This window comes from Triturus cristatus, chromosome 7, assembly GCF_964204655.1.
Source record: "Triturus cristatus chromosome 7, aTriCri1.1, whole genome shotgun sequence".
NCBI classification, from domain to species: domain Eukaryota; kingdom Metazoa; phylum Chordata; class Amphibia; order Caudata; family Salamandridae; genus Triturus; species Triturus cristatus.
The window spans coordinates 1,696,719,108-1,696,735,960 of NC_140590.1; the positions used below are offsets into that span (position 1 = coordinate 1,696,719,108).

At 41.7% G+C, this 16,853-nt stretch overlaps 1 protein-coding gene across 4 annotated transcripts in view; it reads right to left on the reverse strand.

The window, feature by feature from the left end:
* Positions 1–16,853, reverse strand: part of LOC146812806 (alpha-2-macroglobulin-like protein 1) — a 468,691-nt gene that overhangs the window by 69,559 nt on the left and 382,279 nt on the right. For all 4 annotated transcript variants that reach the window (XM_085619916.1, XM_085619915.1, XM_085619914.1 and 1 more), the window contains exons 34-36: positions 16,639–16,741; positions 13,480–13,518; positions 12,967–12,990 (exon numbers count right to left, since the gene is read on the reverse strand). In XM_085619916.1, the coding sequence (XP_085476042.1) occupies positions 12,967–12,990; positions 13,480–13,518; positions 16,639–16,741 (166 nt within the window). The remainder of the gene's footprint in view (positions 1–12,966; positions 12,991–13,479; positions 13,519–16,638; positions 16,742–16,853) is intronic.

Genomic DNA, 16,853 nt, shown 5'->3' on the forward strand with positions numbered 1-16,853 from the left:
AGTTATGATTTCGAAATACCAAGGCCCTGATTACGATGTGTTTCAGTCTGGAACGGCCCGACCTTAGGTCGGCATTTCCAACCCCCTGGCTTGAATGCAACATCCATTCTACAATAGAATCTTGTGCAGTGGGCAGAATAGGCCCGCAGCACAAGCTTCCATTTGTAGAATGGAGGTTTGGAAACATTCCTGTACCGTGTAGCAGGCACCACACATGGTGCGGGATGTTGAGGGGGCACCATAGGTGCCCCCCTGTCCCCATAGTGGAGGGCCAAGGGGTCCTGCTAGGAGCCACCAAAAACACTTTCAACAGCCTTTCCATGTCGGAAAGGCCAGCATGGAAAGGCTGTGGGAAACTGCCCTCATAATCCCGATGGCGTAGCCAAGCCTGGCTCCACCGTCATTAGGGAATTGAAGCACAGCGAACGTCCCTCCACCAGCTGCATCATAATGCAGTGGGCGTACTGCAAGTAAAGATGTTGGTCGGAGCACCACCGACAGGCCGTAGGTTGCGATCCGACCAACATCTTAATCGGCCCAATAGCCATGTTGTATCATACTGATGTATGGGCTGTTTCTGGAATACAAATGAATTAATTTGTTTAAGTGCGAATTTGTGAGTGAGGATAGCTTGCCCAACTTGATTTTAAGATTTGAACATGACTGTATAAGTACATTTTCTTCTTTGTGAAAATGTTACGTAATTTAACATAATTCAACTTGATTGTTTTGTCTCCTTTTTCTGCTAGCTAATCTGTCCCACACCTGATTGGTAGGGTTTTGTACTGATCATTGTAGTAGGTTTCTACTTCAATTTGTATGTGTAAATATGATGATGTTTGTAACTGTTTGCAATTTCAGATGGCTGTAATTTTTTGTTAGGGAAACAACCTTTACAACGCAACTATTACATCGCACTACACTTACAACGCAGGCATTACAACGGAACATCCTTTACAACGCATGATACTACAACGCATACCATTACAACGCATACCATTACAACGCAGACACTACATCGCATGTCACTACAACGCAGGCATTACAACGCATACCATTACAATGCATACCATTGGAGTTAGAATAGTAATTTTTAACCCCTACACTATCCAACACTTACCCTACTGTTGCACCCCCTGGAGTTAGAATAGTAATTTTTAACCCCTACACTATCCAACACTTACCCTACTGTTGCACCCCCTGGAGTTAGAATAGTAATTTTTACCCCTATACTATCCAACACTTACCCTACTGTTGCACCCCCTGGAGTTAGAATAGTAATTTTTACCCCTATACTATCCAACACTTACCCTACTGTTGCACCCCCTGGAGTTAGAATAGTAATTTTTACCCCTATACTATCCAACACTTACCTTAAATGCAATGTACCAGTATGCGTTGTAATGGTATGCGTTGTAAAGGTAGTATGCGATGTAATGGAATGCGTTGTAAAGGTAGTTTTTTAAAATGCGTTGTAGTGTCATGCGATGTAATGGAATGCGTTGTAGTGGATGTTGCGATGTAAAAATTGCGTTGTAAGTGCATGCGTTGTAAAAGTATGCGTTGTAACGTCATACATCCTTTTTGTTATGTTGTAAAATGTAGCCATGAGGAAGCTCGTTGGCTGAATGAATGTATTTCATGAAGAAAAAGATTTGTCTTAAGATTAATAAAGGAATTAACTTTTTCCACAATAAAGCTGATTTGATACGCCTGAAGTTAGTATTTTTCGAATTTAATGAACTAACTGGTGATTGTTGCGTCTCCATTTGGATATTGCTCTTCTCAAAGTTGTCTATTCTCTGTATGACTCCTCAGGATAACAGCAGCAGCAGTGGCTCCTTGTCAGAGGCTTCAGTGAGCAGCCCCCCTGCCTCCTGTGTTGCCCCTGCGCGTTTATCAGTTTAGCTGTGTTCATGAAAAAATGAGTTTTGACTGATGGTGTGCAGGTCAACCCTCTCTGCCTCTTCTCCAGGTTCCTCATGACAGTAGGAGGAGGAAGAGAAGGTGAGCGGGTTGAGACATGTTCCAGCTCCAGAGTACTGTTAAAACATTACTCCCTGTATCTGGATGTCTGGATTGTGCATGTGTGAGGGTTGTAGTTCAACTACAATCCCCTCACACAGGTACAATACATTTTGTTTAGCAGACATACTGCGAATTCCTCAGGCAGCACAGCATATCTGCTCAAATGTGGCTGCAGGGGGCATGTCAGTGCATCCCTGAAGCCAATGAAAAGCCACACAGCAAGGGCAGGATTCCCAGCATTATACCAGCCTCTTATAGGGTTTTGCTTCCAGTTCTATCAAGAAGCTGATGTGGTCGAGGTGGGTCTTCCCCTTTTCAAACCTGCCCCAGCTCCACTGCCTGGCTCCTTGTTCGCAATCATGGCTTGCTGGTTCCAATGACCAGCACCAGATTCCTACTGTTGTGAGCTAAGTAAACAATGTAAGTAGAAAAAATAATATTTCTCTATGCACGTCTATATGTATGTGAGAGTATGTTTGTAAGTGATTGAGAGTGGATAGGATTTAGTGAAAACGTGTATGAGTGTGTTTGAAAGTGTCAATGAGAGTGAAAGTGAGTGGGAATCTGAGTTTGAGAGTATGTTTGAGTAACTGAAATTGAGTATGAAACAGTAAGTGAAGGAGTGTGGGTGTGTTAAAACGAGTGAAGTCCAAACTCAATTTTCCCAGTCTGAATCAAAATGCAATGCACACACTTTGAGCAGTGCCTGAGAACAGGTTCCATTCACGGAGTGCACAGATGTCACAGTAATCCACAGCTCCTGTGGCGTCAAGAACGTCGAGTGTCTTAAAATATGAAAGTACCTACAGTTTTGGAAAAAGTCTACAACTGATCTGGTGATAGGTAAATCAGGGGGAATAACCAATCCACACTGACAGGGTCAATTACACCTAGGAGCTAATACACTGAATGAATCCCCCTGGTCAATGTAATGTTTGTATGGGGCCTGTCAGTGGTATGGGAGCCCTATTTGTACTTGTCAGAAGCACCTCCCTGTGTCCCTATTTAAGACCCTGCCTTGTACGCCATTTAGTATTGGGTGTGTTTCAAAAACCACTGCACCTTCACCTGTGGTACCTGCACCTTCAAAACCTACTCTTCACATTTCCAAGAATGCATTTCCATGAGTATTGAGGATGGGAAAATGCATGGAAAATGGCTGTAAATACCCACAAAGTCCTGCGGCAGGCACTCATCATTCTTTTTTTTTACGCCAAGAACCTTCACCTCCTCCTGCGGAAAGGTCCACCTAGATATTTGAGATTTACACAGGAGTAAGTAAATATCTGCTTGAAAAGCCTGATTCTGCTAATTAAGTTTTTGGCTTTGTATACAGAAATTCTGTTTTTAAGTTCACCAATAAGTTTAAACTACAAATAAAAAAACTATGGGAAGTGGGCCAAAACCATGCAGAATAAAGAACACCTTCAGTATTTTCATTTCTAAACTTAATAGGTTCTATTTGTAAAACGCTTGATGTGATTGCAGTTGCCTTGCATTGCCATTTTGAAAATGTTTCTGTACCTCCAATATGGCCCACCATCCTCTTATGTGGGTACCATCTTTGCTTCCTGCAAATTAGTACTATAGAAGGGGCTTCATGAACCTGTGGCACCTTCTGAATTACGTCAAAAAGAAGGGAGGGGGGACCGGGAGCCGTTATTTAAACAGGTCCTGCACACGAGGCTCCTAGTTACCTGAGCTACAAATGGGTATGCAGTTCCTAAAGGGGACATGGGAAGGACATGTCTTCCTTCATGATGCCCTCACACACCCCGTAAGGATGTCATGCTTCATCATTGGGCTCTGCTCCTCGTCGGGCCGGCGCTGCAATGCCCGACGGGCTCCCGTAAACGGGGCTCTTTGGTGGAGATCTTTTGAAGAAGCCGTGGGGTGCATGTGGGTAAAAGGGCAAGGATAGTGTAGTGCACAGGTAGTGGGTATTAAAATAAGTCTGGAGCAGACCTGTTCAGAAATAATTTTAATGGTTCAGGTAGTTCCAGCTTAGTTAAAAAATATGTGGACACCCTACGTGGATGCAATGTTCCTAGAGGGCTATCGCTATGTGATGGGTCGACATGTTTCATTGCCCTTATTGCTCCTAACGAGTCGTGTGGCACTTCATTAGGACCTAAGTGAGTGGATGGTGCACTACAAGAGGTCTGGTTCCCTAAGTGTAGTATGGTAACCAGACACAATAGAGTGGAGCCCTAGTAGACCTATACTGGGCAGTTGGAGACCTGTAAGGGGAGGCAAGGGGAGAAACAAACAACAACAATGGAGGTTAAAATCTGAATGAACAGGGGGTATCTCTTTTGAGTATAAGACCTAACACCTGGCTAAGTAGTGGTGGGACCAAAGCATGCACGGATAGTGGTACTTGATAGCATGCGAGGGCTTGTATAGTGGATGCATAGTCGCATTGTGCCACTCACAAACACCAATGGTTACAGTGATAATGCCCCTAGTGGTGAACAGTGCTGGCCACTTAGATTGTACGTTGTGTAGTTTGGGTGCATACTCGGTGGTGGCCAGGATATAGAGCCCTAGAGACGCATGCTCAGTTAGAGGCTCATGAGTTATTTGATGTTTAAATTGGTGCATAATTGAGCAGTGGAACCCACTACAGACAACGTGCGATTTGTCATTGGATTCATGTACATACCATGCCGCAGACCGAGCAAATGAAGGTAGTCCCACGCACTCAGTTAGAAAACCATTGGTAACTGTTAATTGGTAGTGTGCTAGCCAGAGAGTCCTGGCTCGCTGAGTTTCACACACTTAAAAATGCTGCACACTCACACTCGAACACACACGTCTGGTATACTGAGGAAGCTGAGGAAGTCCCAGTTTGTCATAATGCTCATATGCACGCTAATTGACAATCATTGTGGAAACCGAACGCGGCAATGATATCCGTTCGGTTAGCAACACATACTCGACATACTCATGACCAAGAGGTGATGCTAGGGAAGCCATAGTAAGTCAATGACCTCAATTGTATACTAAGTAGCGATCCTTGTGAGTACAGGATCTGGTACACAGGAGGCATACACTTGTTTAAAAGTACACTCGGTTAAAAATACACAATTCATAGGTTCGTGATGGTTCGAAGGGTTTAGACATTCTTAAAATTAACTATATGTATACTGCATACACATGCGTTGCACACTTATTGGCAGAGATGTTTGATGAGAGCCTCAGCTTGGCGCACCCACGTGAAAGTCGTCACTATTCATGGCTACTCACCCTCAGTATAGAAGTCTACGACTTGACGGGGGAATACAGAGCACGTTGTTGCTCTGATGCTGTAACGGAAAAGGAGTAATCCGGTTTAAAAACAATTCGTTTCAGGTCTTACCGGAAATCTCCAATGTGGCGGCAGCGTATACTCACGGCTGGGTGGAAGGCAACTAGAGGTGAGCCTACCCTTGCTTTGGGCCACGTGACTGCTACTTCCGGGATTCACGTATTTGAGCTCGAGCGAGCGTCCAAAGGCAAGAACGCTAACCTACACTGCCATGTTGGTTGGGTGGTATAAAACTTTATTAAGTATATGTGGAATACGATGGACAGATATCCCCGCAATTGTATGCCTGATGTGGAATCTCGCATGGTAAAGTACACATGGAGAATTGGAGTTGTTTACTGGTGGCCACTGTCGGCTATTTGTACCAAGCTATCTTCCTGGGCCATTGGGGTGAGTGTGTGGTGTGTATTGCCACAGTGTCTAATGGACATGAGAACTTATATGTTCTAAGAGGCTCGTATCAGGCCTGTAATAAATATGATGCCTGAGTGCTAGTGGGGGGGGCACTTCCAAGATCTTTGAGGAAGGGACAATCCAAGGGCGTTCTCAGAGCAGAAGTCAGTGTGTGGGATTTGTCTAGCTTCGGCGCGAAACTACGGTTGGTAGTGTCTGGGTAATGCGCATGTGTGTGTGTGTATTGCATTAAATAACCTACCAACAATATGGGCAGTTCGCCTAGTATCAGTAAAGGGCATAGGTGGAGGGGGCCCTAAATATTGTGGAATTAGCGGTTGAGTTCTACCCAGGGGATATCATCATTAAGCCCCCTGATATGGGATGATAATTTGAAAACCCAGTGTTGTTCTTTTCTGAACAGTGCGTCTTTTGTGATGTTTTTGCAGGGTTCCAAAATGGTTCAGCAAAGGTTGTTGGGGGTATGGTTTGCTTCTGCATAGTGAGTACACATCTTGATGTTGTTTTTTTTACCTTTGATGTTACTCCTATGTTCCGTAATCCTTGTTTTTACTGGATGTGTTGTCATGCCAATGTATTGGCACCCACAAAAAATGTCTTTCGAATCTATTAGTAACATAACGGACAATAGAGCAACAATAATGGTATACACATCAGATCAGGCAACTGAAATATACGCTCTCATACAAGAAGTAAGATTAATGGATGCCCATGGGGGCTCAATATCACAAGAATTAAAACAGTTGGAATATCTAACCCGAAGACAACTGAACCAGAAACTACACACATCTACGTTAGTTTAGTACCATAAAGCCACACGAATACCGAGGGGATTACGTCTGTCTATCAAGCCTATGTTATTTCGTTTTCACTTGAACCCAGCTTTCATGGATAAATGGTATTCTATTTTAAATAAATGTTCCTTAGATCTCACCTTATTGATAATGGAGGAATTATCAAAGGCTATACAAGAACTAGAAAAAGAAATCCAAACCTTGAAATGTGAACTAGAACTGAGAATGGAACAAAAAACCTGGCAGATCAATTTGGAGGGATTGAATCAAAAGTTGGAAAAATACAGTAAAGAATTACAGGAAGGAAAATTGAGAAAATACAAAAGAGACACAATAGACTATAAACTGAACGAGGTTTATACATGGGCAGACATCTATGCCCGTAGAAGATTTGATCATAGGAAAACTACAACTCACTCATCTAAAGAAAGTCTGGTAAGCAATAAGGATACCTCCACAAACAGAACACCTGTGCAACCAGGCACTTCAGGCACCAGCACAACTGGATCCACCACACAACTAGTTGAAAACATCAATACAACAACCACTGTGTCTTTTTTGTCTCAGGCTCCAGACCAAGGGTTACCACCAGCCCAACAGAAGGCAACTACAGGAACACCCGCCCAATTAGGTGGGGGAAAGGCCGGAAAATCTCTCCGCAGCGGGAAGAACATAGTCTAATTGTCAATATTTCTTCAACTCAACTAACATCCCAACAAACCAAAGTGTTAAACAAAGGATTGTAATTCGTACCCACAAGTACCACCAATAATATGGAAGTGGAAACATCTTTATTCAGGTTCATGCGCACGTTACGCTTGCGTAATTTTTTCACCAACGTGGTCAACACTGAACAAACTGATCAAACAACTGAAAGTGTGAAATTCAAGCCCAAGAGCACCTTCCAAGCGCCAGTCTCACACAAAATGTTAGACACGTATGAAATAATGATTAAAAAGGATATCAAGGCCTTGAATTTCATTAGACCCAGCAAACAAAATTTAACAAAACATGACAGGATAACATTAAAATCAATAGCAAATAATCCAGAAATTACTGTCCAACCAGCTGACAAGGTAGGAGCCATAGTATTGATGGATATGGTCTTCTAACAACAAAAAGTCAATCAACACGTCATGGACACTAACACATACTTACCGTTAGGACTCTGATCCTACCAATGAACTGCTCGGTATCTTGGAAAAAATCTTACAATATGCAGTAGACATGGACTGGATTGATGAAGCTACGAGGACATATCTTACAACATCCAATCCACGGAGACCTCATTTGTACATGATACCAAAGATCCACAAAAATTTGGAGAATCCTCCCTTTAGACCCATCGTGTCTGGGTGTGGGTCCATTTTTAACCCCTAGGCAGATATTTAGAGCATTTTCTGCAGAAATTCGTGCAAGGTTGGATATCATACATAAAAGATACCACAGATTTTTTACTCGAATTACAAAATATCGAATGGAACACACAAGCATCCTGGCTACTTTCTACAATAGACGTGGTTGCGCTTTACACGTCGATACCACATGCAGCTGGATTAGAAGCAGTTGAGTGGGCTCTATTACGACTAGAAGATATCAAAACTGAAAAGTTATTATTATTACAGCTACTGAGTTATTGTTTACAAAACAGTTATTCAAGTAGGATGACAGATATTACGCACAGCTCACCGGAACCTCCATGGGTTTTTCGGGGGCGCCCGCGTACGCGAACATTTTTATGGCTTTATTTGAACATCAGAATCTCATGAGCAATCCATCTTGGTTGTCCAAGATTAAATTATATTGTAGATTCATAGACGACATCTTTTTGGTCTGGATAGATACCAGAGAAAAACTGGAGGAAATGGTACAAACACTCAATACGTTTGACCCCAGAATACAATTCACTCACAAGATTCCTGACAAGGAAATAGAATATATGGATGCAACAGTCATTAAGAAACCAGATGGTGGAGGATGTAGACACCCAACTATACACCAAAACGACAGATCGAAATAATGCTTTAAATCACTCCAGTTTTCATCCTAGGAGCCTCATAAAACATCTGCCATACTCTCAATTCATAGGGATAAAGAGAATATGTTCTGATCCAACAGTATGTTCCATCAAAACAGAGGAATACAGACAAAGATACAAAACAAGAGGATATCCTGACAAAGTGCTTCTAGATTGCATACACAGAGTTTCTAATAAAGAACGTAAGCACTTATTCATTGCCAACACTACAACCAAGACCAATCGAATTGTATTTGTGTCCAAATACACTACAAGCTCACCAGCCATTAAAAATATTATCAATAAAAGATGGGAGTTATTAGCTAATGAACCGGATTTCAACAATCTATTCAAAGATTTACCTTTACATGCATACACAAGAGGGAGAAATTTGCGGGAATTACTTTCAATGCCTACGCCTGATAATCAATCCAAGGAACCTTAACATCTTGAGTGCCCATGACGAGCTGGTCTCGTCATGGGCCGCGGTTGCGCTGTGCCCATGACGAGACCAGCTCGTCATAAACCCCGCCCGCTAATGCAACGGCCGGCACAGGGCGGGGAAAGGGGCGGGCACTCAAGGGGTTAAGGAACTATGAGATGTCACAACTGCATACATTACAACAATGCGATCATAGACAACAAGCTAACACACCCCATCCCAGGAGCACAAATACCGTTGAGAGATACGAGTGACTGTAATACAGACAATGTGATATACTGCATAAAGTGTCCTTGTTGAAAAGCATACATTGGAAAAACAGAACGCAAAATCAAAACCCGGCTCACTGAACACAAAAGTCGAATAAGAACAAAACATCTAACCTCAGCAGTAGCAGCACACTGGACAGAGGTCATTCATTCCATTTCCCAATTAAGATTTCAGATCATAGAAAAAGTCAAAACACATCCGGGAGTTGAGAATAATAAAAAACTGCTTCAACGCGGGGTATATTGGATAAAATCCTTACAAACCATGATTCCTAAGGGGCTGAAAGACAGATTAGATATGTCTTGTTTTTTGTAGGTTTACCATATGATAACCAAAAGTTTATAACGGTTACACTCCACCCAATGCCTAGCAAAGTAACACACACATCACACTACAGTAAAATCATGAGATTGATGTGAATCATGACATATACATAGTGTCAGCAGTTGGCAGGAATCTGGTACAGGTTCTCAATGCTAGTATGGACTATAACTTGTCATAAGGAGTAGCGTTTTTAGGCCATTAGGATAGAATAATATTACGGTTATCATACACTAGATATACGAGCAAGTGGTATATCGTCTTATCTTATTTTATACCTTTTTCAGATATGTGTTTTTTTATTAGGCATAATAATTTTTGGAGTCATAGTCTGTCTTGAGCAACCATGAACAACAGAATATTATATAGGTACATGGCATAGAATCGCGTGTATATCGCGGATTATCATAGTATATGATGGAATTTTTGGAGAACTTCAGTTGAACCGAATAGTATAGAAATCTCGCATTTATATAATTTTTGCTTCATGGTTATTGTTTAATTTTTACAATGTAACGTGAATTAGTGTTGTTTAGGTTCAACTTAGTATCATCATATTGTTTTATCAACACGTTCCGTTAATTTAACATATTAATAGCTACCTATTTGAGTTGAATATAGGTTTCGATATTTGTCAGATTTAAAATAGCGATTTAGTCTTAAGTCTGCATTTTTGTGATAGCGTAAGCATTTTGGATACATGTATTGCACCAGTATATCATGGACCGCGTCTATTAGTTTGTGGTGACCCGGGAGTCCGTCAGTTATGTTTAGTTAACAACACCGTTTACTCTTATAACCCCGCAAGATTGCAACCAGGAAACGACGTTGAATCCAGGCAGCCGAGTTACGGATTACGAAATCGAGTGTTAAGGTAAAACATGGGTGAACGAATAATGGCGAGCGGCTAGCGTCGGTCGCCTCTTTCGGTATTTTAATCAGGACGGGCAAATGCCGGACAACTGTGTGTCTGAAACTTTGATTTTTTTTGTTACAGACTACAAGCGTCAAATGGTGTTTAGTAAGGTAAGAACTCTGAGACACAGCGGTTACTACATCGTTTGTGTATGCACTTCTAGATAGATCTCTCTAAAAAACAACTTGTAGACTTTTTGGCTAGGATTCATTTTGAACAAGTTGGTTTATTTATTTTATTACAGATCAGACCTCAATCGGATAACTTGAGGTAAGGAAGTATAACTGCTTTAAGGTTATAGCATCAGTATTGGCTTTGTACACAGCGGTTCATTGATTACAGGCATTTATTATTGGTTGTCTTACAGTTGTTGAATTTGATTGGCTGATACATAAAGCACAAGTTATGCAGTTTCAGGTATGATATTGTGTTATACACCGCACACAAACACACTGGGTGCCGGATTTGAACATTTAATATAGGCAATTCATAAGAGTAATAACCACAGGTCAACATGTGATTTATTATAATCAGATGAAATAATACAGTGATCTTGAGCTCTTTTAGGACATCTATTAAAAAATTTAAAATAACCAATCTATGTTTCATTTACAGATGTCGCCCCTGAGGAAGGAACAGTTTTTAGTTTCGAAATGCATTGGGCATAAGCACTGAATATTGTATGACATTGTACAAGTGACGTTGTATTTTAAGCATTTGCTTACTATGTATATAATGTATATTCATGTAACAAATTGACATTGCAAAAGAATGTAATGCACATTGAAAATGAATCATTTTTGCTTATAATATTATTTTGAAAAGAAGAATAAATGCCAATAAGTTTGAAAACTAATGGTTTATATTGTGGTGGGACCACCAACTGAACAGTGCACAGCAAACTCAAGTCTTAGTGCTTGTCATTAACTAACAATGTACTGGCGCTGACAGGGACATGTGACCAAATAAACACAATTGCAAGTGTTACAATTGGTGTGGTTATTTTGTTTCCATATCCATGTGTTGGTCAGTGCGATGGTTTTGGTAGCTTTTGTTAATGGACATACAATGCATTGCCCGCCAGAGTGTGTTAGGGGGTGTAGTGTGCTTCCTAGGTCTTGTACCGATGAGCAAGTCCTTGATGTTTGCTGTGCGCTTAAAGGCGAACCTGGGTTTGCTAAATGTTTGCTCCCCTACTTGTAGGATTTTCCAGTGTTTGTTGATCACTTTCTTGATCATGTTGGATTCTGGGGTGTAGGTAGTGCCACAAGTCAGCAGGTCGGTCTTCGGTTTGGTTTGGGTTACAAGGAGAGCCTGTCTGTTGGTGTTTTGGGTGTTTCTTATTTGATTTGCTGGATATTGTCTCTGTGCTAAATTGGTGCTCAGTTCAGACAACTGTATTTTTTAACTAAGCTGGAACTACCTGAACCATTAAATCTATTTCTGAACAGGACTGCTCCAGACTTATTTTAATACCCACTACCTGTGCACTACACTATCCTTGCCCGCTTACCCGCACGCACCCCACGGCTTCTTCAAAAGATCTCCGCCAAAGAGCCCCGTTTACGGGAGCCCGTCGGGCATTGCAGCGCCGGACCGACAAGGAGCAGAGCCCAATGATGAAGCATGACATCCTTCGGGGTGTGTGAGGGCATCACAAAGAAAGTCCTTCCCTTGTCCCCTTTAGAAACTGCATACCCGTATGTAGCTCAGGTAACCTTCTGAATTACCACATTCATAAGACATACCAACATGTTTCGGCCAGAAAAGCAGTAAAATGGCCTTGTTCTGTACTAATGCCAAAGAATATATAATATGTCTAAGAGTTTTTTTTCCCTGTGAGATATACCTTATTCTACTAAAGTTCACTGTATAAAAATCCGTAAATGGCTGGCAAGTAGGAAGATTAATTCCAAAAGTGATTCTTTCAGAATCTGTTCACTCTCTACAATCCAGGTCAGTGGCTAGTGCAGCTTGATTTCTTATATGTGGTTTCACATCTGGCCCTAATGCCTTTGTTGTGAGTTTAACGTCACAATGTCTCGGGCTCTGACAAGTTGGGCGGCCATTCACAATTCATAGGGGAAAGCTGACGCGGTTGAGTGTGGTTAAGTGTAAAGGCTCAGGCTGGTTCCTTCTTGTGGCACAGACGTGGAGAGGTTTGTGCTCATTGCCAGTGCATTTAAACCTTGATCATCCTGGGGACACCCTTGGGGTGGCCAGCTGTGCGTTCCTCACTGTGTGATCAGAAAGACCTTTCTCGGGTACAGAAGTAGGCATCTCTGCACTCCTTAGATATACTGATCCCAGTGTAAGTGCTAAGTGAGAAAAGTTTTTGGGGAACTGTCCCACCCTCCACCACCGAAGCCTAAGGAGGGACTTCACTCTAAACTAGAAGTGATCTTAAATAGTGCTGTACATTGAATACATTTCTTTCATTTTTAAAATACTCACTGGTTCCTTCGGTAGTTACTTGACCTAAAAGCAGGGAAGGAAAAATCATAAGGAGATTTAGGCACCATCTTTTCAGAACAAAAATATAGCAATAGCCAGTGATGGAAGTTAATGTATGCCTGCCTCGAGTGATGCATATGTCATAGTGAGAGGCATAGGAACACTGATAATTAGTTAAGAAGTACCATGAGGGAGATCTGATGTCACACTGATTATTTACCAGACACTCAGTCATGCCTCTGATGATATACTTACAGGTGTATGCAGACTCTGAAAATGCCACTCGAATATAACATGATGCAAGATTTTTCATTCTTACAAAGAATGTAAAGTGACATATTGTGTAAGAGGTGGCATCTAACACTGACAAAAGAATATGTGACGTCATGACAAACTTGTAGCTTGATAGAAGACACCATTGCATTCTAGTTATAAATTAGCAGTTATGTAATCACAGAATTAGCATTCCCCATGCTCAGAAAGTCTGGCAGGTAATATACAATTATGTCTTACATCTGTTGATGGGAGTATACAGCATTTCAGCACGCTCCCCTGTAAAAAGAAATTTTAAAAAATCACTTACACAGTTTATGACACCAACAAGGACATACTAAGATGGAAACTTTGCTTCATTTATCATTGATCACATATAATTCCGCTGCATTAATAAAAAGTAAAAAACAAATATATATTGGCAAGTGCGCATTCCGGAAAATGTATTTTAAATGTGCATGTTTAAATAATGCATAACCAGGGCCGGCTTTAGCGCTGGTGATGCCCAGTGTGACAATCTTTTTGGCGCCCCACTCCCAATGACCTCCTCCTCAGATTCCCTCACTACCACCCTGCAAAAGTGCCCCATATCTCTACATAGTCCCTCTCTTACATACATTTAATTTGTTTTAATGCGCTGGTAAATGTTGGCTTTACTAATCCACTCAGCTATCCACATAAAATAAAAGATCTGTTCTTTGTAGCAGGAATATTAACCCTGTGTGCTACTTTATGGCGGGTCAAAACTACCACTAGACAAAACTTCATCTCTCTCTCTAGCAGGAACATTCAGCATGAGTTATCCTGACCTTTCTATTGCTGCCTGAAAGCAGGACACACAAGGTACTCTGCAGCAGGTGCCTTTAAATCTTAAGTGATTGCTGTACACAGCACTGGCCCCCTTCCAGGTAAGCGCCCAGTGCAGCTGCATCAATCACGCAGCCCTAAAGCCGGCCATGTGCATAACGAACGCACCACTGATTTCTGTCATTTTTAGGTCTCTGCAGTTTTGGATGGGATGGCTTTATTGTCTGACTCACTTCTCTGCTCCTGTTTCCATTCAAAATTAATAAAAAAAATGGTAGCTGAGGACGCATGCGTGTCCACGACAGCCATCTTTTCATCCATTTTTGTACATTTTAATGAAATATTACTACATTATGGCTGCCGCAGGGGCAATATTCGCAGCGAGCATTGTCAAAAACAATAGTTTTCAGAGCAGGTACGTATTTACTATGCCAATGCTTGTTTTTTAAAAAAATGTATTCAGATTCGCTAAATCAGTTATAATAAAGTACATTTCACTGAAACACCTACTTAGTAATGCTGTCAAAAGACAGCGGGGAATGGTACTTCCTACATTAAGACTGTACAAGACTAAAAAGGTGACTGCCCTTTAGGAATCCTGGTAACCCTTTTTAGAAGGAATCAAACCTTCATTAAATATATCTCAGAAATCCTCTACTTTTTTCTCTTTGAAGAAATCTAATGAATTGCTCCAATGAGGTATATGCAAGGGCACTCTTATGTGAAAGAAACATATGCAAGGCCACCCCTTGCATAAACCCTAGCTGCACAACTGTCCTTGTTCAGTGCAAGTGAGTGTTCACTGCAAGTGAGCAAATATTGTGAGATGGGCTTAGTTCTACTGTACCCTTTAATGGCATCGCATGAACACCTTTTATGGTATAATCAGGCCAGCACTGCATATGAATTAAAAGTAACATAACACATTCCTTTAAGGTCAAGAACCACTTCAATTTCCAAGGTTGATGGGACTTATGTTGCACATTTAAGGTTCAGAACAAAACTTAGGAATGTCTTTCCATTGGCACTACAGCACGCCAGAGACCATGCAAGGATTTTTAAAAAAGCTAAGGACCTATCTTTCACAGAGAGAATTTCAAATTTAGCTTGACCTTTGACCTTACACATCTGCATGATTGCTTAGGCAGTACATGGCAGCTTGAAAGAAGCGAGACAACATGGTCCTAAACATCCCCGGAACAAATGACAAGTTTCAACGTGATCCCGCAGTTGGGCAGCCCCCGCCTCAGCCCCATAAAGTCCCCACCCAAGACTATGGAGACCACCCAGCCTCTGGAGGGGTCTTCTTCACCTGTTCTTCCTAAAATATCGTTTTATTGATTTTAAATCTCAGTTCATGAATTTTGCCACAACAATCCGACAGAGTGGATCTTTATAAAATTAAATATTCAACACATATTTCTCAATGTTGTTGCTAAGCATGCAAGTAACCACAGTTACTGTTTAGGGGGATTGGGACACCGTCCTTTCACAGGGACACTCCTGTTCCCCTAAAGGAGGTTTATTATTTAAGGAGTCGTCATTCTCGCTAACATTTCTGCCCATTCCACTATATCTTCTGTAAGGTTTTAGGGCCAGATGTACGACCCTACGAGTCGGTAACCTAATATTGACCCACAAAAAAGGGTTTGTGAGTCACTATTTTGAAAGGGGAGTGCCAAGGGCATCCCTCCCTAATAGCAAGTCGCACTGGTATGTGCGATTGTTATGCAACCGCAAATGTGGTCATGAAACAATCACAGTTGCAACCTACTTCAAGTAGGGGGTAAGCCAGTCACAAATGGTAAGGGGTCACCAGGAGACCCCTTCCCCTTTGTGGATGTATGCAAGAATATTTTTTGAGAGCAGGCAGTGGTGGGACCACTGTCTGCCCTTTAAAAATGTAAAGAAAACTTTTCATTTTTTTATTTTAAACACATCCCGTTTTCCTTTAAGGAAAATAGGCTGCATTTGAAAAAAAAGTTGCTTTATTTAAAGAGCAAACACAGACATGGTGGTCTGCTGTCCCCAGCAGGCCACCATCCCTGTGATATGTGAGATTCCTAAGGGGTCGCAAATTGCGACCTTCCTCATTAATATCAATGAGGTAGGTCCTTAGCGACCCCATTAGGAATCACAAACCGTGTCTGAGACACTGCTGTGCATTCCAATTTACGAGTCACAAATTGCGATTCGCAAAAAGTCGCAATTTGTGACTCACGATATGAAATGGTCGTACATCTGGCACTCAATCTATGCATATTTTTTCACATGTTTTTCATCAGCCATCAACCACTCCAACATACCTTTCTTCCACTGTGCTACACCCGGGACCTTGGAGGTACCCATGGTATGGTCATCCATCATTTCACAAGGACGGAACGAAGGGCCACAGTCTCAGTCTCATTGGACAGTGCTCAGCAAGCAGGTCTTAATGGATAGCTCTATGTTCATTCCAGTTGCTTCATTCATAGCAGTTAGCTCTGCTACCTTCAGACATTCCCATGCCATGTGTTAAAAAATTGTCATAAGGACACACATCTACAACATTCTGCCTGGATATATAAGGGCCAGTTTACTAGGGTAGCTCACCTGGTTTAAGGTAATCATAAACCTTCGCTGTAGCTGGTTGTAGACTGTCCACCACAAACTCTTGATGGGCAGTGAAAGAGTATGTGTGCACCCCGGAATCCATCTACGGAGAGAGAAGAGCAGGATTGATGTAGAGGTGAACAAAAGGAGAGCCTAAGATTGAGAAGGTGAGGGAGTGTGTGAAAACTCCTACACGTAGCAGCTCCAGTAGGGAA